Source organism: Siniperca chuatsi, linkage group LG13 (genome assembly GCF_020085105.1).
Source record: "Siniperca chuatsi isolate FFG_IHB_CAS linkage group LG13, ASM2008510v1, whole genome shotgun sequence".
In the NCBI taxonomy this organism is placed as follows: Eukaryota; Metazoa; Chordata; class Actinopteri; order Centrarchiformes; family Sinipercidae; genus Siniperca; species Siniperca chuatsi.
The window spans coordinates 20,342,006-20,369,374 of NC_058054.1; the positions used below are offsets into that span (position 1 = coordinate 20,342,006).

General features: G+C 39.2%; 2 protein-coding genes across 4 annotated transcripts; one reads left to right on the plus strand and one right to left on the minus strand.

The window, feature by feature from the left end:
- cdc73 (cell division cycle 73, Paf1/RNA polymerase II complex component, homolog (S. cerevisiae)) lies at window positions 1–27,169 on the minus strand. The gene is made up of 17 exons (XM_044218537.1): window positions 26,926–27,169; window positions 26,082–26,187; window positions 25,790–25,859; window positions 25,477–25,539; window positions 25,213–25,265; window positions 23,594–23,682; window positions 23,124–23,337; window positions 21,200–21,298; window positions 20,774–20,852; window positions 20,420–20,484; window positions 9,282–9,339; window positions 7,848–7,883; window positions 7,581–7,668; window positions 5,299–5,460; window positions 4,014–4,114; window positions 2,624–2,765; window positions 1–2,483 (listed from the first exon to the last, which is right to left on the minus strand). The coding sequence occupies exons 1-17, from the start codon at window positions 27,054–27,056 to the stop codon at window positions 2,447–2,449; spliced, it is 1,593 nt and encodes a 530-aa protein (XP_044074472.1). The 5' UTR covers window positions 27,057–27,169; the 3' UTR covers window positions 1–2,446.
- LOC122886401 (beta-1,3-galactosyltransferase 2-like) lies at window positions 9,727–19,754 on the plus strand. Of its 3 annotated transcripts, none has more exons than XM_044218540.1 (2): window positions 9,727–16,770; window positions 17,923–19,754. In XM_044218540.1, exon 2 carries the CDS (start codon window positions 18,134–18,136, stop codon window positions 19,394–19,396), a length of 1,263 nt encoding a protein of 420 aa, XP_044074475.1. In that variant the 5' UTR covers window positions 9,727–16,770; window positions 17,923–18,133; the 3' UTR covers window positions 19,397–19,754. The 3 variants fall into 3 exon arrangements, with proteins under 3 accessions (XP_044074475.1, XP_044074473.1, XP_044074474.1); XM_044218538.1 differs by having other exon boundaries at window positions 9,727–15,559; window positions 16,531–19,754; XM_044218539.1 differs by having other exon boundaries at window positions 9,727–15,559.
- Window positions 27,170–27,369: the final 200 nt, after the last annotated feature.

Here is a 27,369-nt window from a genome sequence, read left to right on the forward strand (position 1 = left end):
TGCTTGTTTGTGACATCTTTTAATTTTTCACCCCCAGTGAAAATGTCTTAATGTATATTAACAAGTGTTACTGTAATTGGAGCCACATTTTAACACCTGTAAGTTGCAGAGCTGCAGTCAGGCGGAGGCCGAGAAATGTTTCTCTGACTTATGAATATAAAAATGCATACAATGGAATTTGTCCTACGGTGGCCCTGAGGGCTAAAACACAACAACATTGGACGAAACACATTAACAGACATGTTGGTGCCCTAGGCCACACATCACCAGGTGCCCCTGAAGGGACTGATCTTTTCATTATAACATTTTATGACAGTTATAATGATTTTATAATATTTTATTTCAAATTGAAACTTTATTCAACTTCACATCTGTGTCTTGCCACATTACATCTTTCTTCTCACAACTTATACAATCTATCCCTTCCAATGCAGTGAACTGAAAACGAGTGAGCTGAAGGAGGATATAAAAGACACTGTGTTGTGCCAGTGTGGGGAATAAAGGCCTTGTTGACATAATGAAATTCATCTGTCTGGTTTAGCTCAAGAAAACATAAATCATAATATCTTGAGATATTTCATTTTGCTCCTTTCAATTTGTGCAAATTGCCTCCAGATTCCTCCTATTTGACGCTTTTTCTCAATTCAGCCAGAAGCCTTAGAAGTAGCTACTTAATCACCCACTGTGTGGACTGAGCAGTGCTGATAAAGTGCTCATTACTCTTCATTTATGGAACATCCCCTACAGACTTCATCTGGCATTACAGCTGGAGAATAGTTACTGGGGTTTCAACACTTAGACTGTAACCAGGACACCCAGTCAGGATTTGCTACAAAAGCCTTGCAGCAAGCCTACATTTGCTTCACATGATAGAGAGTACATGTTCCATTTCAGCAAAAGTTAATATATCAAAAGTTCATCCTGACATTACTGCAAAATGCTGTCAGGTTTAATTTTTTTTTTTTAGCCTTTAAAAGCTTTTTTTCTCCATTAATCTTTGAGCAGCAGAATGGGAAAATCTAGGCGCGCTGGCTGTGGGCGTCCCGCAAAATGAGGCAAACGAATGTTTGGAAGATGGCCACACAAGTCTTTCAGAAGTATGTTGATGCCTATGTTGGCCAAAGCACTGATGTGACTTGAGATGAATAGCCGAGTGATTTCCACAGGTGTATATTTCAGTTGATCAATAAACGGGACTGAAAAGTCAAGTTTTGTAACATTTTTTCCCAATTTCTTAACTTCTTTGTAAATTTTACCTCTGTCCTACCTTGTAAATGGCTTTAATTTAAGCCCAAGTAAACTCAGTATGTGAAGTATGACTGTGAGCTACATTAAAACACAACTGGTCTGATTATACGTCAACGAATATATATTATTCAGAAAGTTCACCATATTAACTTAAAAAGGTAATAACGTGTCAATGTTGTGTTGACAGCTTGTTTCAACTGCCCCCAAGTGGCCAAACTATCAGCTATTGTATGTTTAATTTAACAAAATGCACCATTTTACTTTTAATATAAAAAGTACAATACTAGAAGTGTTAGAACTAGATTTTGACACAGGGCTCCTTTTACAAGACAGGTCCACAATATTACATAATACTGCAGCAGCCAGTTGATGGTGTACTTTAGTGGTGCAAATTCCCAAACAAATTTAGTAAGGAAATGATCAAAAAGCAACAGACACAGTAAAGCTGTGACGTTTTGGGGTAAATGAAACTACTGAGAAAAAGATGATTAATAGAGTGAACACTCATCATCCACAATAGGCAGTACACAGATCTTTTTTTCCTCTGAGGCTTTATTGTCTATTTTCATGTGATGACTTAAAGCAATACTTTCCATCGTTTCTCTCCTCTAGCACAACACCAACAAAGAAGAAAAAGAAGACTTTAACAAGGTCATTGCATGACCAAGAGATGCGCTGATCTGTCAAAAACTGAGCTAGGAACGGACTGCTTGACTGATGTTTTAACATATATGTACATTCACACCACCCCCCACCCCCCAAAATATTAAGTGTATAGGAAGTCTCTTTCCTCAAACTCAGTGGCTGTTTTGTTTTTACAGTTCTGAGTTGACAAAAATGCAAACCTCTTCTCCTTCCGACCCCATCATGTTGCTAAATATCTCATTTAAGTTGTTTCTTGATGCCTTTTTATATAAAACATATTTTGGTATTTTTGTTTAACTACATGAAAACATTAGAAAACAATTACAACAAAAAACACAAAATTCCCCTAAATCTCCTCTCAGTGTCCAGAGCAACATATCCAGCATTACAAGTCTTCGAGGAAGGGTTGGAGGAAGTCCACTGGATAATCTGTCCCCCTTCTAATGGGGATCATGTTGAAAGATGGGATGGCAGCTTGGATGAGAGGGGCTACCTCTGCAAGAGGTGGGCCGAGTAGAGTTGGAAGGTCGGAGATGGACGCTCTGATCTGGGCTCAGAACCTGAGGTGAGATTTGTGTTTCACCATGTATCTGATAAACGAGAAAGAGAAGGGAGGAAAAGTGAGTTTGTGCAATTTGAAATATAATTCGGTGTAACTGCTACATAACAAATAGCATTATACAAACAAACAGATGGGTATACATGAACATGAACAAGAATAAAGAAAGACCTGTCGAGGGTTTCCCAAAAGCGCAGGAAGACAGGCCGGTCCAGATGCCGCCTGTGGCGGCTCAGCTCCAGGACGGTCACATCCCACTTCTGCACGTTGGGGTCTGTCTTTGCCTCATCATACTTCAAATGAAAGGCTCGAACTGGAGGGGAAACATGCACGCAAAACATTTATATATAGATGAATCAGAGATTGACGGGGAAGTAAAACAAGCCACCATCACTGCAGTGGCACCTCACTTTTAAACCCGCGTAGTAACACTATAATGTGTGAGAGGAGTTTTAAATGCTTTTGCCACAAAAATGACCAGGAGATCCTGTGGAGCCTGTTGCATGTTAAAAATATGGTCACTGGAATGCCATTTACAAAAAGGCTATTATCTAAAACACTATTTTCCACAAAATGTAATTTAGTTTTGACAGACAGCTAGACGTCTTTTCACCTGCAAGTCACCAAAACACTAAAGATCAGTGTCTGTCGCTGGGTACAATGCAGACATTTCCTGAATCTGCCAATTATTTTCCCCAATTAACAGATTAGTTGTTTGGTCTATAAAATGTCAGAAAATGGCAAAAAATGCCCCTCACATTTTCCACTCCAAGGTGACAAATGTCTTGTTTTGTCTGATCTAAAACTCAAAGACATTCAGTTTGCAATCATAAAAACAGAAATCCTCAAAATGGAGGAGCGGGAACACAAATATTTTTGGCATTGCTGCTTGAAAAACGATGAATTGATTATCAAAATAGCTGCAGATTAAGTTTATGTCGATAGACTAATCAATTATTTGTTGGAGGGGACGATCGCCAACTGTGATCAACCAGAACATCTCTGTTTTCACTGTCAGTGAATGTGTTCAATTTGGTTGACTGCAGTTAGGCTGGGCATTTATGATTTTGCTTGCAGAATAGAGACATGCCTTCTTAATTGGGTTGCAATTCTACCAAGTTCCCAGTTGTAATTTTAAAGAACATTTAGTTGAGTCTTAAAAAGATTCTGTCTACGAGAAGAACAGTTAAGTTTTGTTCAACACCTTGCCATGCGCCTCGTGTTTAGTTGCGATTGCATTCTGATAAAATCCATGCTTTTTTGATGATTTAAGGCAGAATGAGTAGGAATTTCCTAAGAAATAATAGGGCATTCTGCTAGCATGGTTTGGGTCCACTGCAAATCAATACAAAGTTGTTCTGAGTGATCACCTTTATCTTATGATGAAACATTTCTATCCTGATGGGAGTAGTCTATTCTAGGATGACAATGCCCCCATCCATAGGGCACGAGGGGTCACTGAATGGTTTAAGGAGTATGAAAATGATGTAAATCATATTCTATGGCTGACACCTTGTTATGGTAACAATTTCTGAAGAACTTTAAAGTCTGCATCACCCACTTTTGGCAAAAATGTCGACTGGAGATCCATCGGGCAGCAGCCACGGCCAGCCTTTGAACTGCCAGGCAGGACCCTGGACAAACACAGCCACCACTCGATCCCTGCAGGAAGAGACATTCACAGGTTGTTGATGGGAAGTGACATTATGTGTTTGTCTTTGAACTGTGTTGTTAACTTGTAGATTGAATGCACTTTGTACTGTATGGTTTGTGTACTGAGGGTTTACATTTAAATAAAAAGATCCACTATTCTAATATGGATCTAATATAAGCAAGAATGAGGTGTTAACAACCCTGTTACAACACACACCACACTGCCACCATGACGACAGGATGTAAAGCCTGTCAGTGTGAACATAATGAAAATACAACTGAGAAAAAAAAAAATTATTAACAGAAACAGCAACCCTCTCCCCACATAAAAATCTAACAACAACAAACGGGACTTTAGGGCTAAAAGCATTCTTAGAATCTGTTAGCTACAGGCTAAGAAAGCTTTCACACTGGCACATTCCAAAGTGGGCTAACACCAACTTTAGCCTAGGACTTGTTGGCCTGCTCTGGAGCAGGGTTAGCCCTGAGTTTGCGGGGTTATCTGCTGAAAATCAACTAAACACGGGGGTAAAGTAAATAGAATGTAAACAGAAATGTAAACATTAGTCGCGTGTTCTAACAGTCATTTCACCCAGGGCTAGTAGAATTGTAGTGTGAATCATATAGCCCTGGGCTTAGATTAATCCTGGGTTAACAATGTGTGTGTGAAAAGGGGCCACGTTATCTCAGGGTCAACATGCAAAAACATGTGAAAACCATATTTTGCAGTATTTTGTATCAATTAGAACACAAATTCTGAAATATCCTCAAAAACAAAACTTCAAATAACACAGGCTGAATGTGTAATCCTGAGTCATATTTGTCAAATACAAATGACTCATTCTCACAGATCCTGGTGTCAACAGATAATCCATCTGAGGAGTGGACTGACAAGTGGTTGTTTCATGCAACGATTAAGGCAAACAACAGGCTGTATACTTGTAACTTCTCATCTCTAGAAAGACAAAATTTTATGTTGAAAAAGATTCAGTTTAAGATCAAATCCTTTGCATGCTTCAACTAGACAATACAGGAATATATGCGATTATATTATACAAAAAAGGAGTATTTTGTCAGACAGGCTCATAGTAAAAGTAAGCTACTAAATTAGACATTTTCACATGTTCTGCCAACCCCACAGCCCGTGCTGGATCTCTCCACATGAAGTTTGTTTGGTGGGAAAATGTTCTCACCAGTCCTGTGGAGCCAGTTTGAGCGGCTGATCAATGATACGGTACGGCACAGTGACACTCAGTGTTGTGCCACCAGGCTGGATCTGGTCTTTGCGTCTCTGAAGCAGAACCTCATTGTCGCGCTGGATGCCCTGCTTCTTCTTCTCTTCTGGCGTGACAAACCTGGTATGGTACAAACAAAGTTTATACTTTCTCATTTCTTGTCCATGTTATGCACTTAAAAAAAAAAAAAAAAAAAAAAAAAAAAACACAAGTGCACACATTACAGTCAACTGACAGTTCACTAAAACCCTCCCTCGAACAGTGATTGTCCAATCGCAGCTTAACAACCGCATGGCGGGTCTGTCAAACTTTGGACTTCTCCACATGAGGAAATGTCTATAGGGCTGTAGACAGATAATCGGTATTTAAAGAGTTTGGATGGTGAATTTTTTTTACTTTCCAAAAATCAAAAATGCAGGAGCAAAATTGTAAGAAACTGGGTAAAAACTGTTTTTCTGCTGTGACGTAGGCTGCAAAAGTTAGCATGTCTGGCTAACTAGCGTACTATCCAGAGTAGTAACCGAGCATTACTTGCAAAGCCAAGAGCTAGCACATCATTAACTAACTATTAGTTTGTGGGTTACAGGTCAGGTACAGGTAGTGTTACATTTGTCAATCACATTGGCCCTCATGCTATAAGCCTTTTCTCTAGTAATGCTAAAAATGAAAACATACGGTTTAAAAATACAAAGACATATCAGCTAAGCAGCGAAACAGGGTTATATTAAAAACAAAATAACAGCCTGATCTTACATTTTTCCTTTTCATACTTACAATACTATCACTAAGTTACTGCAATAATGCATTTTTTTGATTATTTCCATGTCTCCCCTACATGGATCGTTGACTTGTGAGGATGCCAATTTTAAGCCTGGAACATGCAGCTTTAGCCTCTATGTTTTAGCACAATATGATCCATGTAGCCATCAAGTGCATAAGACAGACCCCTTTTACAGGACTATTGATTTTAAAATGAGTAAGCTGAAGGCATTAAAAGTAAGCAAGAGACAGCAAGCCATCCAACTTGTGGAGTTACCATTAACATATTTAGCTTGCTAGCTAGCTACAAAAGATCAAATCTGCCAGCAAAAGTTGTCATTTCAGCTGATAAAATCCAGGGTCGTCAGCTATAAATGAGCTGAAAAAGCTGCTTTTGTCTACCTCTGGCAGAAATCAATGACCCTTGGTTTAAAAACTGTTGAGTGATACACTACCTTGAGCTGACATTATGTAAAATCACCAAATCCAAAGAGAAATGTGATCTGTATGCTTGTAGACTCATAATTAATCCTACTTAATTCTCCACCTTATTTTAGTGTTTACTCACAAACTACTTTAATCTGCTCACCTTGCTTTTCCCTTCAGTCACCCCCCCCCACACACCTCTGTCTCTTACTGCACACACAGCAGCTTGCCCCGTCCCTTTCTGTTTCTCTCTCCCTGTATGTGTCTGCTCTGTTGACTTTCTTCATCAGCAGTAGGTTTTATAAAGTCGCCCAAAAAACACAACAAGGGTAGAGCGAGGAGAGATTGTCTACTAGTTAATTGATTGTGGATGGCGTCATTCTGTCAGATAAAAAAAACAAAAAAAAAATGCTAAAAGGGTCGCCAAATATACTTTGGTGGCCATTATGCCTGGACGGCTGTGTGGGAAACACTGTGTGTACACACAGTGTTTCCCACACAGCCGTCCATAATTCAACTACTTCAATTTAATAACTGGGAAGCAATACAACTGGCTTAAGTTTGCATACCAGCATGATACCTGCACTGACTTCATGCAACATCATACTAAGCTGTGATTGCTGCATGAGTGTGATGTAATAAATAAATGAAAATGTTTGGTGAAAAGTTTTAGTTCGAGCTAGAACTGAGATAATTCTTTTGAGATAACAAAAAAAGGATTGGTGTACCACAGAGATCAATTTTGGGCCCTATGCGGTTCACTATTTTTTATTTATTTATTTTTTTACAAACTGTTTCTTCCTTGACAGTGCAGCAGTCTCATGACTTATAAAAACTGTGCGAGTCAACAACTTTCTGTACTCCTTAACATGTAAAAAAATAAAATAAAATTTAAATGCATCAATATTAAAGGTTTGACATACTAAAAATAACATAAGACATGCAGAAAACAATGATCCCATAAAACGCAGCAGAGACTTGTCGCCTTTGGTTCATGAAAGTGTAACAATGAGCAAATTAAAAGAAAGAAAAAGATAAAAAAGAGCAACACTTACTTTAGATCCTGCAGAAGATCCTTAGCATTGAGCATTGTGATGAGTGAGGTGGTGGCGGCGGGGATGATGACAATGGGTGTCCGGGACCCTGTCCAGAAAGTCACAATAAAAGGTTTTAAAACAGGTAGTAACGAATAGACATTAAAATAAAGGCTGTTATGACAGAATGGTAAGCCAGAACAGATATTACATAATGTACAGTATACTGTATTTTATGATGAAAATATGATGAAAAACATAGTATCTAACTGAGTGAAAGTAGTGTACCTTTCTTCTGATTCGGTGGAGGTCTGGCTTGTGAAACTACAGGGAAAAAAGACGAACTATGTGAAAAACATACGTGCACATACACACATATGTAGATAGCATTACATTTCACAGAGCAGGCAAAATAATGATACAAATGATCCTCAATGAAACTGCTTTGCTGTTCTATTGTTACAGTTTACTCCTGTTATGACCAACAACATTAAGTATCAATCATTTTCCAAGCATGGATTTTATCAGAATCAAGTTTTTGCTGAGGAGTGAAACAGACATGTTATTCTTCTCGCCAAACAAAAGTCCCCTTCACAGAGGCAGTTTCATCCAATAATCATGTGCATATTTTCTATGGTATTCCAGGTATTTTTTGCTCAAGGCCGAGGGGAGTTCCTTGTTATTTTTCTCTGTGGGTGAGCACAAGCGAGCCAAAAATATCAAGAGTATAAAACCTGGTCACAGTAAGATTGTCACAATACCAGAATTTTAAACTTCGATACAATACTAGAATAAAAAAAATATATAAAAACACACTCGATATCCGCTTTCGATCCACGGCAAAAAGAAAAAAGGCACATAAAATAAGTTTTTTTTTTTTTTTGAACTTAAATTAACAACCTGCACACAGTGCTGGTACAGAAAATGTCACTGAACACATATTGAGGACCAGTTGATTTTCTTGGCAGTTGTTTCATCTGTGCAGCCTTGGGTCGGAAATCTGATTGTAGATCTGTTCTTTCCCCTCTCTCTTTTATTTATTAATTAATACATTTTTGTACACACACACATTTTCGATAATATTGAATGTATAATTAATGGAGATTGTATCGTTTTAAAACATGTAGTATCGAAAAAGTAGCAAAGTACCGACAACCTTAGGTCACAGCTTCTTTTCTTGAAGAATGTTACCTTATGTTTTGGTCATGTACCTTAAATGCATCATCCCACCTTGTCTAATTCTACATGGACATTTTACAGATAGTAGCAAAGAGGAAATCCCCTAGAGCAACAAAACTCAAATGGTTAGTGTCTGAAGAGTGTGACTGATTGGTTGGTAGGATAATGCAGCGTTTTCTCCCCTCACTGTTCCTGTAGAATCAAGACTTTTATATACTTTTACATATCGTGCAGCTCTACTTGGCAGGCTACAATCTTTCACCGTGCACATCTTTTTTTTGTTTTATGACAAACAATTCAAACGTCCAATGTTCGCAGGACTCTGTAGTTGCTAACTATCCTCTGCTACCAATGCTATTCGGTAAGACAACTTTTTTGAAGTTCACAATCTTCTCACTTTCTCCCTCTAATACAGACCAACATGTATACTCCAATACAGGTAGTTATTAAAATAAATTAGCATTATGCAACTTTACAAAAACATTGTAAGCATACATATACATGAATGTACGTGGATATTGAATCGACTAATTTAACACTAACCTGGACGAGGGACAGGCTGCAGTGCTGGGGTCTGGGCCTTCCGAGCAGATGCTCCTTCCTGGAAAACACAACACCACCCCAGGGTGATATTTATAATGATACTGTGTCTAAATGTTGCCATTTGAGTTGGTGAGCATGTGAATCCAAACCTACTGATTGGTAATGAATTGTTCTGACTGCTTAACAACACTCATTAAAGACATGTAAGTGAATAAAAGTTATAAAAACAGTCATGTACAGTTAAGACAAAATTTCAGCTATGGCAAAATGGGAGATGTCCCATTTAAAAGCTGTAAGCCCTTTTCCACGTTAATAAAATTCTCTTTGGAAAACATCGTCCTTTGCTGATATCTGCTCATCCTCCACTCTCGTGGGCGGGACCTACGCTGAAAGATGTAAGACACGTCCCTATTGGCCAGCCTTGATCAGAGTGACAGCTTGGCAACATTCACTGTTAGCAGACAACAGACAGAGTTCCATGGAGAAGACAGAAAATCAGTACACAGGTATGTTTACACATAACTTCCATCTTAGTGATAGCAAGAATGTTATGTTTGAACTGGTGCACGTCGACTGCTTTTGTTTTAACGATCTGTGATTATTGTAATGGGTTAAAAAAACAACAACCTTATTTTGTTAGCCTGTAGCTGCTAGCTTAGCGAAATAAGCTAGTTACTACCGTTACGTGCCCAGGCTGCCTATTAGCCAGCATGACGTTGTGCATGTAGCTACTAGTTAAGACAATTTAGGGTCAACGATCTAACGTTTAACCAGCTTAACGTTAGTTAACGTTAGTCACTTGCTCGTCTTAGGTGTCACACTAGCTGAGCTGTCTGGGCTTCTATCCACCTGTTTTTATGCTGTTCGATTTTTAATGATAGCGGCAGACCTGTGACCTGTCAGATCTGTGTGGAGCAATGAGGAGACTGTAACTTTCCTCACATTAATACATGAAACAAACAGAAATGTCACCTTTCCATCGTGTTTTCTACATTGTTTTTTTCACCGTTTGAGGTTTGATTGATGCTCACTCAATTACGTCATCTTGTCGCGCCCTCTTATAATGGAAAATTGGCACCACCTACTGCTTACCTTGACGCACCAAGTCCTAATAATCACATTACAGTAGTGGACAGAAACAAAGCATTCATCCACTTTTTTTTTTTTTTTTTTTTTTTGCGATTTTTGGCCCACCAACCGAAATTACCTTTGGGAATATGGCTTTATGGTTACTTAGCTTTGTAAGTATGGGAATGTGTAGTGACATTGTTAATGACTTTTATGCTTTGCTCTGTATGATCACATTACAGTGTTGTGCACCTTAATATAAGCACATTAGGATTTTAAAAATGAGCGATTAAATTTCTTGCATCTTGCTATCATGGCTGCTTGTTTGTATCATTCTCAAGAGGTATAGCAAAGTTCTATACATCCATCTAGTGGTCATGCTGTTTCAGAGTGCCCATTACAGTATGATGCAGGTGAAGGCGGTACCACCAACTATGGCCGAGAGTGAAAGAGCATCATATCTGGGACAACACTCATACTCTAACTTTGTCCAGGACAGTCAACTAGCTGTGGACCAACTGTTGCCCACTTGATTTGAAAGGCCACACACCTGTTGCTTAGAGTATGAATGTGTTTTTGTTAAATGATGTAGTCACTAATGAATGATCCTTTAGACAGTGGTGGAATGTAACAAAGTACATTTAATCAGGTACCTAAGTACAATTTTGACACACTTGTACGTTACTCGAGTATTTCCATTTAATGCTACTTTATACTTCTACCCCACTACACGTCAGAGGCAAATATTGTACTGGTATACAAAGTATAGTAAATTTGGCTCCACATTGATGAACTACAACATTAAAATATTCTTACATGTATTTGTTAGTGATTTAAAAACAGAATAATGTAATATTCTATAATAAAATAACGTTTTTAAAAGGTGCCATTCTGCATACTGAGTACTTTTACTTTTGATACCTTAAGTAAATGTTTCTGATAATGCTTCTGTACTTTTAATACCTACATTTTGAATTCATGACTTTTACTTGAGTATTGTTACTTCTACTATGGTATTTCTACTTTTACTTAAGTAAAGGTTTTGAGTACTTCTTCCACAACTATCTTTAGATACACAAAGTATGAATTCATGTTTGATATGTGTTGTTTGATATGATGATCAGCTGTGGCTTAATGTAACTACAGTGAGCTTAATGCTCATTAGGCCAAGAGCATTTAGTTAGTGCATTTTAACCATTTGTTTACAACTGTCTTTTATGTAGTTCTGCAGTAATACAAATATAATAATACAGTAACTATATGTTACTGTGTGTGTGTGTAGAACTTGCCAAGAACAGTCACTAATGTGAGCTAAAATAATCGTTTTATCATTTGTTTCTACAGTGTTTACAACAAGACCAGTTCCAATGATAATTATCCATTTACTAAAATACTTAAAACCCCAAAACATGTCTCTTGGAATTTATTGCGTTTATAAATATTTACACACACAGGCTCCTAGATATACAGGTAAGATATCTGACAAGTATAGGAGACAAAGAGTCTGGAGATACACATCCATATATGTACCAAGCTATTTCAATTGAACCTGCCAGTAAAATGTATGATTTCTTTTCAGTTTTGCCTGGCCATTCACACATTTGACACATCCCCTGCCTCAGAAATGTTAGAGATGTCTGGGCATTTAAATTCTGCAAGCCCAAAACTAGGAGCTACATTAGGGTCATAAACCTTTGCATCTGGGCTAGCATCAAGGAGCATCGGGATGTATGTCAAAGCCACAGGGTGAGACATTTACATTGAACAGTTTTGAGTATTGTTCTATCATCTGAGGTTCATGCTCAAGGCCGCTTTTCATTGCGCTAGTTTGTTGTACTCCCTCGCACTTGGCAAACCTCATAGAACCTACTGGCTGATACGCTGGGCTGGCGCATTTCTTTTCATAATGGACACTGAGACAGCTCTTGTGTGCCCTCCTCTATCATAGCTGCAATCTCCTGTGTGACATTTAGGCTCTCCAAATGGAAGTACTGTTGGAAGTTTGGGACCGTTCACAGGGGGTTTGGGGGATGCTGGGGCATCTGGGTGTTTGACATGGCCAGTGGTGAACCTTGCAGCACAGGTCAAAACCTGGAGTCAACCAGTAAAAGCTCAGACAAGCCATGCAGCACAGAGGATATTAGCAGATGGGGTCAGAGGCTTTTTAGTTCTTCCCCAAGGGACAACACTGATGGGTCAGGGAGGGATCCTGAAACAAAAAAATAAAAATTAAATTAAAAAAAACAACATAAATGTTAAAAGTACAGGTATAAAGTTCATCGTCCTTCCGCACTTCTTACAAGTTCAAATTGGTAACATACAACAATATGATCATGAATACACAGCCAACAGTATGACAGTACAATAATAATGACCTTTACCTGTGTATGCTTGATAAAGCGTTGATTTACATACACTCCTGGCAGATGGCTTTGGTTTCTTTACCACCAAGTCCTTAAAAGGCTCTGCACGGATCCTCTTGAGAATGATTCAACCAAGCAGCCATGATAGCAAGATGCAAGAAATTTAATCGCTTATTTTTAAAATCCTAATGTGCTTATATTAAGGTGCACAACACTGTAATGTGATCATACAGAGCAAAGCATAAAAGTCATTAACAATGTCACTACACATTCCCATACTTACAAAGCTAAGTAACCATAAAGCCATATTCCCAAAGGTAATTTCGGTTGGTGGGCCAAAAATCAAAAAAAAAAAAAAAAAAAAAAAAAAGTGGATGAATGCTTTGTTTCTGTCCACTACTGTAATGTGATTATTAGGACTTGGTGCGTCAAGGTAAGCAGTAGGTGGTGCCAATTTTCCATTATAAGAGGGCGCGACAAGATGACGTAATTGAGTGAGCATCAATCAAACCTCAAACGGTGAAAAAAACAATGTAGAAAACACGATGGAAAGGTGACATTTCTGTTTGTTTCATGTATTAATGTGAGGAAAGTTACAGTCTCCTCATTGCTCCACACAGATCTGACAGGTCACAGGTCTGCCGCTATCATTAAAAATCGAACAGCATAAAAACAGGTGGATAGAAGCCCAGACAGCTCAGCTAGTGTGACACCTAAGACGAGCAAGTGACTAACGTTAACTAACGTTAAGCTGGTTAAACGTTAGATCGTTGACCCTAAATTGTCTTAACTAGTAGCTACATGCACAACGTCATGCTGGCTAATAGGCAGCCTGGGCACGTAACGGTAGTAACTAGCTTATTTCGCTAAGCTAGCAGCTACAGGCTAACAAAATAAGGTTGTTGTTTTTAACCCATTACAATAATCACAGATCGTTAAAACAAAAGCAGTCGACGTGCACCAGTTCAAACATAACATTCTTGCTATCACTAAGATGGAAGTTATGTGTAAACATACCTGTGTACTGATTTTCTGTCTTCTCCATGGAACTCTGTCTGTTGTCTGCTAACAGTGAATGTTGCCAAGCTGTCACTCTGATCAAGGCTGGCCAATAGGGACGTGTCTTACATCTTTCAGCGTAGGTCCCGCCCACGAGAGTCAGCTAACAGCTAAAAGCTTTTCGTTTCAAAAGCAAAACTTTAGATTTTTCATTAATACATTTTAAAATCACAAATTAATTTTACTTGCAATAAAAAAACAAAACAAAACTTGATTCCAGTGTCGATAGTTTTGGTCTCAAATCTATTTTTTGATTGCATAATAAAGACACAAAATTACCCTCATGTCTGCTGAGAAAGCTACTTTTCAATTTTAGTGTGAATGGAAGACACAACCTTATCTTTCCCTTGGTCTGTCAGTTTATAAAGAGATAAATTTAAGCATATACAGAATATTTTCTCATTTTGGGTTATCACCTAGCCTGCACCACGAACTAATACGATGCTAACTCGAGTATGAAAAAAGCTGTGCAAGCCTGATAAAAAGGTGGGCAGAGTGCATCTGAAGGGATCATGAGCACAAATGCAAATAGCAAGCACCCCTCTTTCCCTACCCTCCTTGGGAAGAAAAAAAAATTTGCTCCCAGTCATTCAGCCATTTTAATTCTACACTGTATATGAAAATTCAGGCGTTGTAGACAACCACAGCTGAATGAGGGAAACAATGTTGTAATTATCTGGGTTCTTATCATCATCCAGTATGAGAGATTGGCAGGAAACACATTAAAGACTGCGACTAAACAGGGTTTTGAGTAAGAAGATGTAACCTGATGTTTTCAATCAGATTAGTTATTAATCTGCAAACAAAAGCTTCTCTCCCCTGTCCTCTTACTTCACAACACGGAAAATTGAGATAATGTTTTATTCCTCTTTCTGGAGAGTGGGCGTGAATACAAGTAGGTCAGCAGCCCAACCCCCCACCCCTTTATTAGAGCAGGCAGCAACAGCAGCAGAGACGGCGTGACGTGGTGGGAGAGCGTACTGCCACCAAGCCTAGAGCTGCCTTTCAGAACGAACACATAACTCACAGCACTTCCCCCCGTTCATCTTCCTCTTCCCCCGCAGCTTTCATACCTCTAGCCCTCTCGCAAACAACACAACGACAGCAGAGTGGATAGCGAGGGGCTGCTGAATGAGGAGGATGAGAGGAGGAAAGTGGAAACAAAAAAAAAGGGACAGAGAAACACATGGAGGGGAGGGAAGTTACATGAAAAGGAAGAGCGAGCGGAAACAAGGATCAGCATGGAAATAGAAGAAAAGCTGAACAAACAGATGTAAGGCTTATGCATCGTCCAGAGAAGATCCCCATTTATCCACTGCTGCTTTGATATATACACACACACACAGTACGACAAGCAAGGACAGTGAAAGGACCCAGGGCTGCAGCTAACTGTCAACTACAGACTCTATTCTCTCTTTGGCCAAAGAAAACAGCAGCGCAGCACCGTTAGCATCAAGCCTCTGGGGACAATGCGCTAAGGCAGATGGAGAGACTGCAACACTGGAGCTCTGACACATGTTCTGCCCGTGCACGCACACAGACACACTCATGCATGCATCTGGTAGATATCTAGGAGAGCCTCGAAGAGGACTAGATTTTACTCTTTCTGAGTAACAGCCACATGTGGGTTGGATTTAAAGAGGAGGAGGATTTGTCACACGAGTCGTTACGGAAAAGATGTATGTGACTGTTGTTTGGTTAAGAGGGCGATCAGTGTGTGAGGATTGTAATTCATCACATTCAGGAACAATGGATGCCAGAAATAGACGAGTACTTAGATTAAAACAGGTGAGTTTATGCTGTGAATGCTTAAAATGCAAATGCACATCAACACAATGCTACGGTGAAGTTTTTACGTATCGTACAGGATGCAAAGGGTGTTCCCATCCTGTACAGAAACACTAGTTTCTATTTCTGTTGCATGCAAGAGAGCCAACAGAATTCTTGTCAGTGCTTCTGTGAGCTCTCACAAACCCCTCTTTGTCTTGTTGGGGTCCGTAAGAGGTAGTGTGTAATTCAGTCAAAAAAACGGAGAACACACTGCACTTAAGGGTGCTAGCAGCCCGCAAACATAGGCTGTTTTTTCTATAACGATTCCTCATTTGCATAGTGTTCAAGAGCAAAATAATGTAGAGTTGAGAAAGCATCATATAGCAACATATTCTCTTCATTCTTTTACTGAAAGAAATACAAGATCTTCCTTAACCAAATAACTGAAGATTACGTGGCCTAACTTTGAGTAGCATACAGTCAACAGTATACAGAGTTTTTGTTCCTAGCCTGCCGTGCAAAATACTACGCTGTGTTTTCTTGCATGGTAGGTTGTAACGTGCCAAAGACACTGATATACTCATTCACCACACTATTCTATGTTACTAACTACTATTGTTGTGTTATTGATTTATTTTCCACTGCTTGGGGCCAATAAACTGATGACGATCCCAGCAGTGCGTACAAAAGATGGGCTACCACGAAAAACACTTGCATGTTACGGATTCACAGTTTATTTATATCACAGGTGTAGTACTTAAGCAACAGTCTTCTTGTACTTTCGTTAACTACCTAGCTATTTGGCACTCAGTGTGGTGAACATCGCGCATTAGTAAACCACCAGTTCCGATCCGGCATTATAACGGATATACTTGTAGGGGTAGTTTACTTTCTAGTCAACTAGTTGAGAATTATGCTAGCTAGCTAGCTCGATAGCTAACAGTCACAATCTTTAAAATTAAGGATAAATATGCCCTTTGTTTTCTTAGATGCTGTACATTGGCTGGGAAAAGGTTAGAGAGAGATTTCAGCCCACGGTGACAGATACGAGACCGTCTGATATCTGCTTCCGTCAAAGACAGCTTCTGTGGACCCTCGTTGAAGATATACCACCCTTGTTCTCCCAGAGAGGGCAATACTCTTTCATAGGACGCAGAATCCAGAATTCCCCAAATTCATTTTACAATCACTTACTTTAATTTTCTTTACTTATCCTAACACCAGAGGAGGTAACAGACTGCTGGAGACATTTAAACTAAAGACTAGATCATAAAACTTTCAATCTTAACCTTAAAAAAGGTAGGGTATGCGATTCTGGCTAAATCCAATACCAAGACAAATACCATGATATAGAGTGAACAACGACACAGCAAGTTAGCTAGGTTGTGGGTAAGCAAACTGTCCCTACAGCTCCTGAAGCCACTTTGTTTCCCATTTACAGAGCCAGGGCTGTGTACAAACACTGGATGTTTTTTCAGCACACACACTGAACGAACAGCTAGTGGATCGTGAGGAAATATTTACTGAATTTGACAAAGACGTGTATTGGATTAGAATCGCATACCCCACCTTTAAACCAGCATTTACCACCTGGGGACAGCGGAAACAAGCTGTAAACAACAGTGAAATGTCATCACCTTTGAAGTTTATATGTCAAACTTGTTTGCAAACAGCTGCTTATTTACACATCCAGCAGTTATGGAGCAACATTGTTATTCATTTTGGCATCATGTTTCTGGCCACCTGACAAATTTAAGCGCAATATTCGCTCTCCTTTTAGCTCTGTTTCAGTCTCCACCAACTCCTGAGGAAACATATCTGGCTGCTAAATGCGCCACTATGTTTACCAGCTAGTCACTAACTTGGTTTGTCTGTGGTTTGGTGCCGGGCAGCTAGCGTACAGTCAGTGGGTTATTTTAGCTTTTTTTTTTCTTATTTTTTCCCCCCTCTACTAAAACCAGCTACCTGGTGAGAGTGAACCAAAACAGTAAAGTTGCGGGCCGTAAAAACCAAAACAATGAGCTGAAAGATGATGATAAGAGTTGAGGGGAACTGCGTTGATATACACACAATACGACAAGTAAGGAGAGTTGGGTGATAATTCTCTGTGTTCATCACAAGGAACACCTTTCACAGACATGTTATTTCATCGGTTGTCAATATAAAAATGTTAATTATAGCATCTTTAATGTGATTATGTCATGACAGTTTCATGCGGCATCGCTATGACGATCAGTTAAGAATCCGGCCTACATTGAGGGCATACTATATGCAGTGGAAAACGAAGTTGAGCCGTGCAGTACCATGCAGTGGAAATGAGGCTTATGTGACATGTTGTATCTATGTTATTTCTCAAATATATCCTCTCGTCTGTCTCCTAGGCAATCACTAGATATGCAACATTAAAGCGGACTCACACCTTACAGCTGGCTTGTCAGACAACAACAAAGTGATTTACGTCACTGGAAATGAGTTATCAATATTGGGTCCCATTACATACACTTCACCTCCAGCGATCAAGATCTGGTCAGAAGCTGCTGACAATTGGCCTTACAAGTGTGACTGTCTAAGTGAATTATTCCTGCTGAAACTATGCAGTGGAGACGACGCCACTGCTGTACACATACAGCTAAACTTCTTTATCTCCTCTTACTGTTGGGTGTACTATTCTTTCTGGTTCACCAGGTGTGGCTGCCTAGGCTCACAGGTATGCCATGGTGGAGAGGCAATCCTGTGGTGTACGGAGGTGGTGAACTTCATACCACCAAATCCAAATGGAATATCAGTGCCCAACATTCAGTGTGGAGGTTTGTCATTGTTCCTCAGCCAACTTTCAAGGCTGATGCTAACATCAGCTCCAATGAGAAGGAAGGTGTCCCCTCTCCTCAAGGAGACCCAAATCTTGAGGACACTTTGACAGCCAGTGTAGAGGGAGATCTTGGTGGCACCATAACCCATGGGCCTTTCACTTATATCATCAACGAGCCAGAAAAATGCATAGAGATCAGACCTGCGCCATTTCTGGTGTTGCTGATAGCCACGGAGGCTCGGCAGGTGGAGGCAAGAAATGCCATACGGCAGACATGGGGGAATGAGAGTGTGGCTCCAGGTCTGGGATTCATCAGGCTGTTTCTGCTGGGGAAAAATGAGGGAGAGCTGGGACTTTTACAGCAGAGGATGCTAGAAGCAGAGAGCCGGAGGCATCATGACATCATTCAGCAGGACTTTCTGGATTCCTACAAAAACCTGACCATTAAGACACTGATGGGAATGAACTGGGTGGCAATTCACTGCCCGCGAGCCAGCTATGTCATGAAGACAGACAGTGACATGTTCGTCAACACGGAGTACCTAATTAACAAGCTCCTTAGGCCAGAAATTAAGCCTAAGAAGAACTACTTCACAGGTAATAATATGAGAGGCTTTGCACCAAACCGAAATAAAAATAGTAAGTGGTACATGCCCCCTGAGCTGTACCCCAGTGAGAAGTATCCCACCTTCTGCTCTGGGACTGGTTACGTCTTCTCTGGAGACTTGGCGAGGAAAATCTATCGAGCATCACTAAGTATCCGCCATCTGCATCTGGAGGATGTGTATGTGGGAGTATGCTTGGCCAAGCTCCGGATTGAGCCCACTCCTCCATCCAATGCGTTCCTATTCAACCACTGGAGGGTGTCTTATTCCAGCTGCAAGTACAGCCAGCTGATAACATCACATGGGTTTCATCCCAATGAACTACTTAAATACTGGCATCACCTACAGAGCAACAAACGCAACGCCTGCGTCAACACACTGAGAGCGAGAGCAGGCAGGACACACTCAAACAGAATGAACAAAGAGAAACCAGCTCAATAACTGAAAAAGTTACTATTAAACTCTCCTTGTTACAAGCCCATTTTCTTTTTAACTTATATCAAGGGATTAATCCACACTTTATCCATATGGGAACTCAATAAAAAATTCTGCATAAATGTTGCGTAAAAACTGACGAATTGCTCTTAAATGATTTTGTACAAAAGAGATCAAAATTGTTTATATGTCCAAATCAAACCACTGGAGAGTTTATGTACACAGTTATATTTTACAAATGAATAAACTGTGTTACACTGTGGGGCAAAAGCTACTTTTTTGTAATAATGTAAGATGTAATGTATGTGTTTAATATATGCAGCGTCGACTGGGTACAGTGCCAATAAACATTTCCACATGTGTATCAAATAGTCAATGAAGTCATTTCAAAAGAGGTTTACACATGAAGTCCACTACTAAGAGAATGAGAGAGAGAGAGAGAGAGAGAGAGAGAGAGAGAGAGATAGATAGAAATAAATAACATTTAAATAAGTACATTTGAGGACTTAATGTAACACAAAAGTTCCTCTTATTACTTGAGTGAGGTACTGCCTCATGAAAATTCCATTTCTAAGAGTTACAAAGACTTACTGGCAAGCAGCCAAGTAACATGATATAACATTCTTTAGATGATGCACCTCTAAAGACGGTCTTAAAAATTATAAAAGGAAAAATCTTTCCTTTCTGTGGTTTATGCTGATTCTCTTTGAGATGGTAAAATTGAATTAGAAAGACCAGCAGGATTTAAAAAAAAATATTTAACTACTTGAGAAAGAGTGTGAGTGATGCTGTGAATCATTACATGGCAATGATGACAGGCATCATATGTTACACAATTTTGTTTTTACTGCATCAAAAAACACAAGTGCTCATCAAATAGGTGAGGCTTTGGTTAGCTGCAGCTCTAGCAGATCCCAATAACTATACATGGGTCTTTTCGGATGTGCGCAAAGTGAAATTCACATGCAGTGCAGCTCTGGGATTAGTCTTCTTACAACCGTTCAGCAAACAGCAGAGCTTTGATCTTACCGTCACTGACTTCAGGGTCATGCCGTGGTAGGTGCCCATGGTATCAATCTTGAAACCCTCCGTTTCTAAGAAAACAACACACAATAAGTTGCAGATTTCTAGCAGTACAAAATGGCTTATTCTCAAAAGCATAAGTGTAATAAAATATAACAAGCTTGCACCTTTCAAATTATTACACTTAATGTCCCCATTTAAAGAAAACTTGAACCTTGCATTAACATGCATTTATTGATACCGGGTGTAAATGGGGTAAAAGTCATGGGGTGACTCAGTGTATTCCTTAACTGCCACACACGCGCTCTTTTGTAAATTTTAAAGACTAAAATTAGCTACAGAAGCACAAGTAAAACTCACCCTCTTTTCCTTTGAATCGCTCCTGATCGTATCTGTTGTAGGCAGCTGGGACAGGCTGCTTGTTCCTTAAGGACGGGTCCTTGAAACAACACGAAACAAACAATTAACTACTGTACATATCTGACAGTACAAGGTTTAGTCAAAATCCTAGTAGGCATTTATAGACTTGCCGCTGCTTTAATGCGTTAAGTAACTACTGACCTTTTCCACACAACCTTCTGGTTAATTTCAAGCTTGATTTATTTGAGAAAAAGGAGTGTGTGAGGAAAAGCAGCAATTGACTGGTTTATCCAAGTCATACCCTATTAGTATACAGCTATTAGTATACACACACTCGTTATTTTGACTGGTGTCTGGCCAAATTTAAACTTCCTTGAAAATTTAAAGAAACTGCAATATATAGCGCAAAGAGAATGTCATTCTTACCACTTGAGTAGTGTTTTGTGCTGGTCTCTGCTCTGGTGCTCGCCCTTCTTCTCTGGCTTTCACTGACTGAAGAATGGCAAAGATGTTCTTAGAGAAGTTCTGCAGAGGAGAAACACATAAGGAAATGAGTTCAACACCCTTGCACAGAAATGTTTTGCTTTTCTCATCATTTGGCAATAAATTAAATCCATCAAGGTTTCAGGGTCCCTAGCTAAAGGCTTAGATGTAAACAGATAAACCATATGAAACTGTCCTTCAATGGAAATGTTTAAAACACATATAAAAAGGATGTCCTTGATAGTAATTACTATGTGCTTTCAAGTTGCCTATTCAATATTAATAATAAAAAAAAAAACACTAAATACTGCCATCTACAGGCACATTAGAGTTTTAGCCTGATATTATGAAGTAAAATGCTGTATATAATGCTAGTCTTTACCAACAGATTTCAGTCTTTATTGTACGTGAACTGCTTACAACGACAGTGTCTTCAGGCAACACAGTTGACCTTTTAATCCTGTGCCTGAACTCCTCAGTGTGTTGAGTGTCACATTATGTTGCCTCATCACAACATAACGTCACACATACCATGCACCATGGCAGAGCGACATAACACAACAAAGATGAAATGCTGAGAAAATAAATGTTAAGTTGTTCTTTGCACAGTTTCAAAACGCACACTTTTTAGGTGTGAGAAATGTCCAGGTTAAAAGAATGGAAGGCCAAAACAGAGAGGAAAATATACGTTTTCAAATTTAGCCACCGTGGTCTAGACATTAGATTTGGGAAGTGATTTATATTCTGCCTGTATAATTAAGCATAAAGCCAATCAAAACTATAATGGCTTTCAGATGAGCATGCCAAAATCCTTCAGCGTACCAAATTATACTATATTTTAAGAGTAAATACACACTGGATGAAAATCATGCTATTGCTGCCATCTAGTGGTTGAGATTTTCACCTTGCTACACACAGGCTATTTTCACAGTTTGGAGGTTTTTCCCCACACACACAAGGACATTGTCCTTGACAGTTCAGTAGGTTTGGTAAAATAGGACAGCTGCTTTCGAACTCAGGTATGTACAATAAAATGGTCTTGAGTAAAGCTCCAAATGGTGGTCTGAAATTTGTTTCTAGTGAGCTCCAGTGGTGTCCATTCAGTCTAAACCATGAGCTCACCATTGTTCATATCACAAAATGCATATCTGGTGAAAGTCTACATCAGTATGAACCCTTTCAAGCTAAAGATGTGCCTTGTTTGAAGGCGTTGCTGCATAACAACGTGCCAATGACTGCTTTGCATTGCTTTTTTTGTGAAATCAGGACAAAAGCGTTACAATTAAAAGGGAAGGGTCTAAATTTCTCCACGGTTATGATAATTATAATAAAGGCTCATTTAATACATGCCGTACAATGTTAAAATTGTGTTTTTGGAAAGATTCTTACAGTCATGCCTCCCACTCCCAAATGACAACCGTGGTTATGAAGTAAAGTATTTCAGCCAAGGCTGAAAACACCTGTAGACCCCAAACCAAAAGTTATGCAACACGACATTGCATTGCTACATCTCTGTTGTGTGTGTGATTGGAAGTGCAACAAAGTAGACACTTTCACCCCACAAAAGGTCAGTGCAACAATGCTTTCCTGACATAAAATGTTGTGTGTGAACTTCATTCGTTCATTAAATCTCATTTACAATCTGTGTAATGACGCAGTCAGGACAGAAATCAAGGTCCAATACTGAGCCAATGTGCAGGTAAGAATACAAAATAATCCCAAAATCTATGTGCTAATCGGACACAGGTGTATTTGAAGGAACAGTCTGACATTTTGGTAAACAACCGATTGCTGTCAAGAGAGAAACAACACTGTTTGCAGAGTCATATCATTGATTGTATATCATTAGCTTAAAGTGGACTCTGACCTTTCCAGTGCTCTGGAGAATGGTTGTCCTGGTCCTCCAGACCCTCTCTCTGCTGACAATATCTCTGGTGACATCTACCTCAGCGTCCACAAAGCTCCTCTGCTTCAGGGTTGTGTCATCATCCAGATCAGTTTTAATGGTGGAACGTTTCTTGGCCATAATCTTGGCTTTAATGGCTGCGATTTTCTCCACTGACATGGCCTCGGACAGTGATCTGGAGGAAGAGGAGGAGGAGGAGGAGAAAAGTTTGATCATTATAACAGCTCAGTGCTTCGAGGTACTGGTCTATGGCTGTCAATGTGTAGTAAAACATGACACCCACAGCTATCAAATTAATATTGATCAGTTAATACTGACACTACAGTATGTCGACAAAAATCACAGTGGTGAAATTACTTACATTGGAGAGGTTATGGTTTTATACAGAGAGCACATTATATTTAAATGCAGCTGGAGAAAATCCATTATACCTGATCTGGTCAGTCTGGACGATGCCCTCTTTGTGGCCCTCCAGACGGGCAGCCAGACGCTCCTTATCCAGACGCACTCGCTCCTCATCCTTGAGATGAAAGCATTGTACACACTATAAGCAAACTACAGAATAAAACAAGATGCAATGTTTGATGCCTATGATTTACCAAGTCAGTGCTGAATTTATAAAAGTTCTGTATTCTGTCACCTACATTCATTGTCAGGGTTCAAGGTTAAGTTTTTATTCTTCACATGCCCCATTGGGCTTATTTGTAACAATTCACAATTAGCCGAGCTAGCTCGCTGTGTAAAACATGAGACTGCAGACAGAGCAGATTAAAATACAGCTTTCTACATGACATGTTTATGCTTGTTGAACAGGTGTATCGATGAAGTATTGCTTTTCGCTCGCGGAGATAGCTATTTCCATCATCAGCTCTGGAAAAATACATGTGTTTAATTCTGTTTTTACCACTTGCCCAATCAGGCAAGTGAGTTGCTAGAGTTACTTGCCCGTCATGGCATTTTATTTGCCCCGGGCAATCGGGAAATCCTTATTGTTGAGCCCCGATTGTGAATTAGTTAGTGGTAGAGTACCATTGTTTGGACTTGATCTAGTGATGTACACAATAAATTTAGAACTCCTTATTCTTCACTGACACTCCCTTAGATCAAACATAAAAACATAATCAATTTTATTATTGGTCAGTTACCAATGCACTTAATGTTTTGAAGAAAATTTAATAAGTTACCCTGTCCAGCACAAGGATTATGGTTAACTATTTAACCACTGTTCCTTTTGCCTTGCATGTGAGCGAGTTGGTTACGCAGTCAGTTGAAACAACAATTAAGTTTTGTAACTGCAACAAAAAGAATTTCTTTCATTACTAAACTGTTTTATTTTGGCTAAATATATACTACCCAAATGGACAATCAAATGTTTCACTAAGCAAAATCCTTGGAAGCTTTGTGATTTTTTAAATAAAACCAGATGGCAATGATGTTCAATTCTTTGAAAAGGTCCAGTGTGTAAGATTTAGTGGCATCTAGTGGTGAAATTGCAGTTTGCAACCATTTGAATACTGCTCATATCACCCTCCCATTCCAAGCATGTAGGAGAAACTACGGTTGCTGCAAAACTCTCCAATGGCCCTATCTAGAGTCAGTGTTTGGTTTGTCCATTCTGGGCTACTGTAGAAACATGGCAGTGCAACATGGCGACCTCCGTGGACGAGGACCTGCTCCTTATGTAGATAAAAACGGCATATTTTAAAAAGGTAATTAAAAACACAACAATTCTTATTTTCAGGTGATTATACACTAATCAAAACTTAATTACAAATATTATATTCAATTTCTGCCAATAGCTCCCACTAGATGTTACACACTGGACCTTTAAGCCATGTTTATTAAATTGCATTCAATCAAAATTTAACAGCCATCTTAAATTAAATTGTTCTGCTCTTTTAAAATTGTTTTAATTATAATATTATATTACTATGTAAATATTGTGGTCTAATTCAATTTGAATGTGGTTGAAATGGAAAAGAGCTCCCTGCTCACATTTGTATTGGTTCACTATAGTGGAACTTATTGAAGATATTTCATGTCAGTTTACCTCAATCCTTGGTTTTTTGGCTTCAGAAGATACCTCATCAGCTGCTCTTTTGACTAAAAAAAGCAGAACAGTGGTATTATTTCACTGCACAAAGTATATTTGGTTTTGACCCAAATTAACCCTTTAATAGAAAACATGTTGTTGATAGGAAGATACAATTTGTTAAGTTGTAATCAGATTCAATGACAACAGTCAACCTATGCTCATAAAACAAATTACTACTACTGGTGGACCTAGATCTGAACAAATATGTCATGAACTTACCTTGTGTTGCCCTTTGCAAACCTATTTCTATGGGTGCACTTCTGTCAATACTTGTTGATGTAGCTGTGAAAAGACAAAATTAGTAGTAGTGCATTAATAAGTTATCAATGAGACCAACTACACCTAGGTTCCTCCTCTTGGGCTTTATCAATTAAACCTGTCATTATTGTATGTTTTATTCAATCAAAACCTATAAGAAAATCAGGACAGAGTGTAAATACATTGCAGAAGGACACACAAACAAATTCTTAACATCCTGCATACAATAGAAACACAATATACAATCTCCATAGATCTCCCAAGTGCTACTTACAACTTTCGCCATTGAGATATGACAGCAAGCCTTTTCGATCAGGTCGTCTGACAACAGGGATGTTCTCTGTCTATAAACAACATATAATCATGTCACCTAAAAACACTTTCAGGGTATTTGTGAAAAAATGTTTAAAGTATGTTGCATACGAGACCAAAAAAAACCAAACAAAACAAAAGCACAAAAACAAAGGCTGAAATAGGGAATTGTCCTCTAATAATATTTTACCAATTAATGAAGTACTAGCACCGACAGGTTAAGGCAGTCTGATAACTTATTCTAGAGCACTTACTGCAGCTCTTCGCACATAGGATGGATGCGGGAGATGCACATTGTTGAGCAAGAACAAGATAGAGTCCAAAGTATAGTACTCTTTGGGCTGGCCCTCTTTACCAGTACTGAAGGTAGAAACACAGGTAAAGAAAAACATAAAAATCACTCACATGACTAAAATGTACAACTTACTGCTGTAAGTTGCACATTTAAGTTAATCTAAATTGCATAAGTCTATGATCTAAAGTAAATATAGTTAAGTTAATTGATCAAAATACGAAATACTGGTTCTGAAATCACAAGCACGGAACTATCAACAGTTATCCTGTTAGCTAACGTCAATCTACTAATCCTTGTGCAACTTCATTGTCGTCTGTGTTGCATGAGCAAAGTTTGCTTTTTTGCACTGTAAACAAAGCTGCTTATAGTCATGACTGTAGATACTAAAAACACAAGTCTTGCCCCTTGGGCCACTGGACCCCTGACTCCATGGGAACACAACTCAACGCTAGCTAAATAAGCTAACGTCGCTAATTAGTTAGCATCACACCACTACTGCAAGTTTGAATGTGGCTACATCTCTCATAAATACTTCTTAAGTTAAGAAAATCATTATAAATTGACACACATAAAGGCTAGCAAATATGCTCTGTGGTCTAGGGCACAATACGTAAGTACCACACTAAAGTAACCAAAGAGTTTGAAATACAACAACGGGGAGAGGAGTTAGGTTAGCAGGTTAGCATTTTAGCAACTAGCTAGTAGCTAGCGAACCTTCCGCCGTTACTAGCACCACAAGGCACCGATTAACTTCAGCTGCGGGCCTACAGAAGCGATTTATAGATATTTTAGCACTGACATACCCCCAGATTATGTAGTTGGTCTTGACATTTTTCGGCCAGGAGAACTCTCCAAATATAACTTCATCTCCTTTAGCGACGATTTCTTTTTTCTGGATGTTATACTGACGAAGAACACTCAATACATCCGCCATCTTCACTTGTCTCGATGTAGTGTGTTTGCAAGGCCCTCAGTTATAAACATTATGTGGCCTCGCAGGTTGCCTGATCTGAATGAAACTTTTTTGTAGACCCATTTCCCCATGGTTGCAGGATTGTCAAAGATGGCAGTAGACACATTGTTCCCCATGTTTGCCAGATCGAATTAAATCCGTTGATAAACGGAATTCCAGCTTCTTCCAGTTTGTTTGTCAGCATTGGCAGACACAGTACTGGAAGAGTCGCAGTGCCTTGCTCAAGGACACTGCCACAGGATGGACACTTTGGTCACAGTTAGTGATATACCCA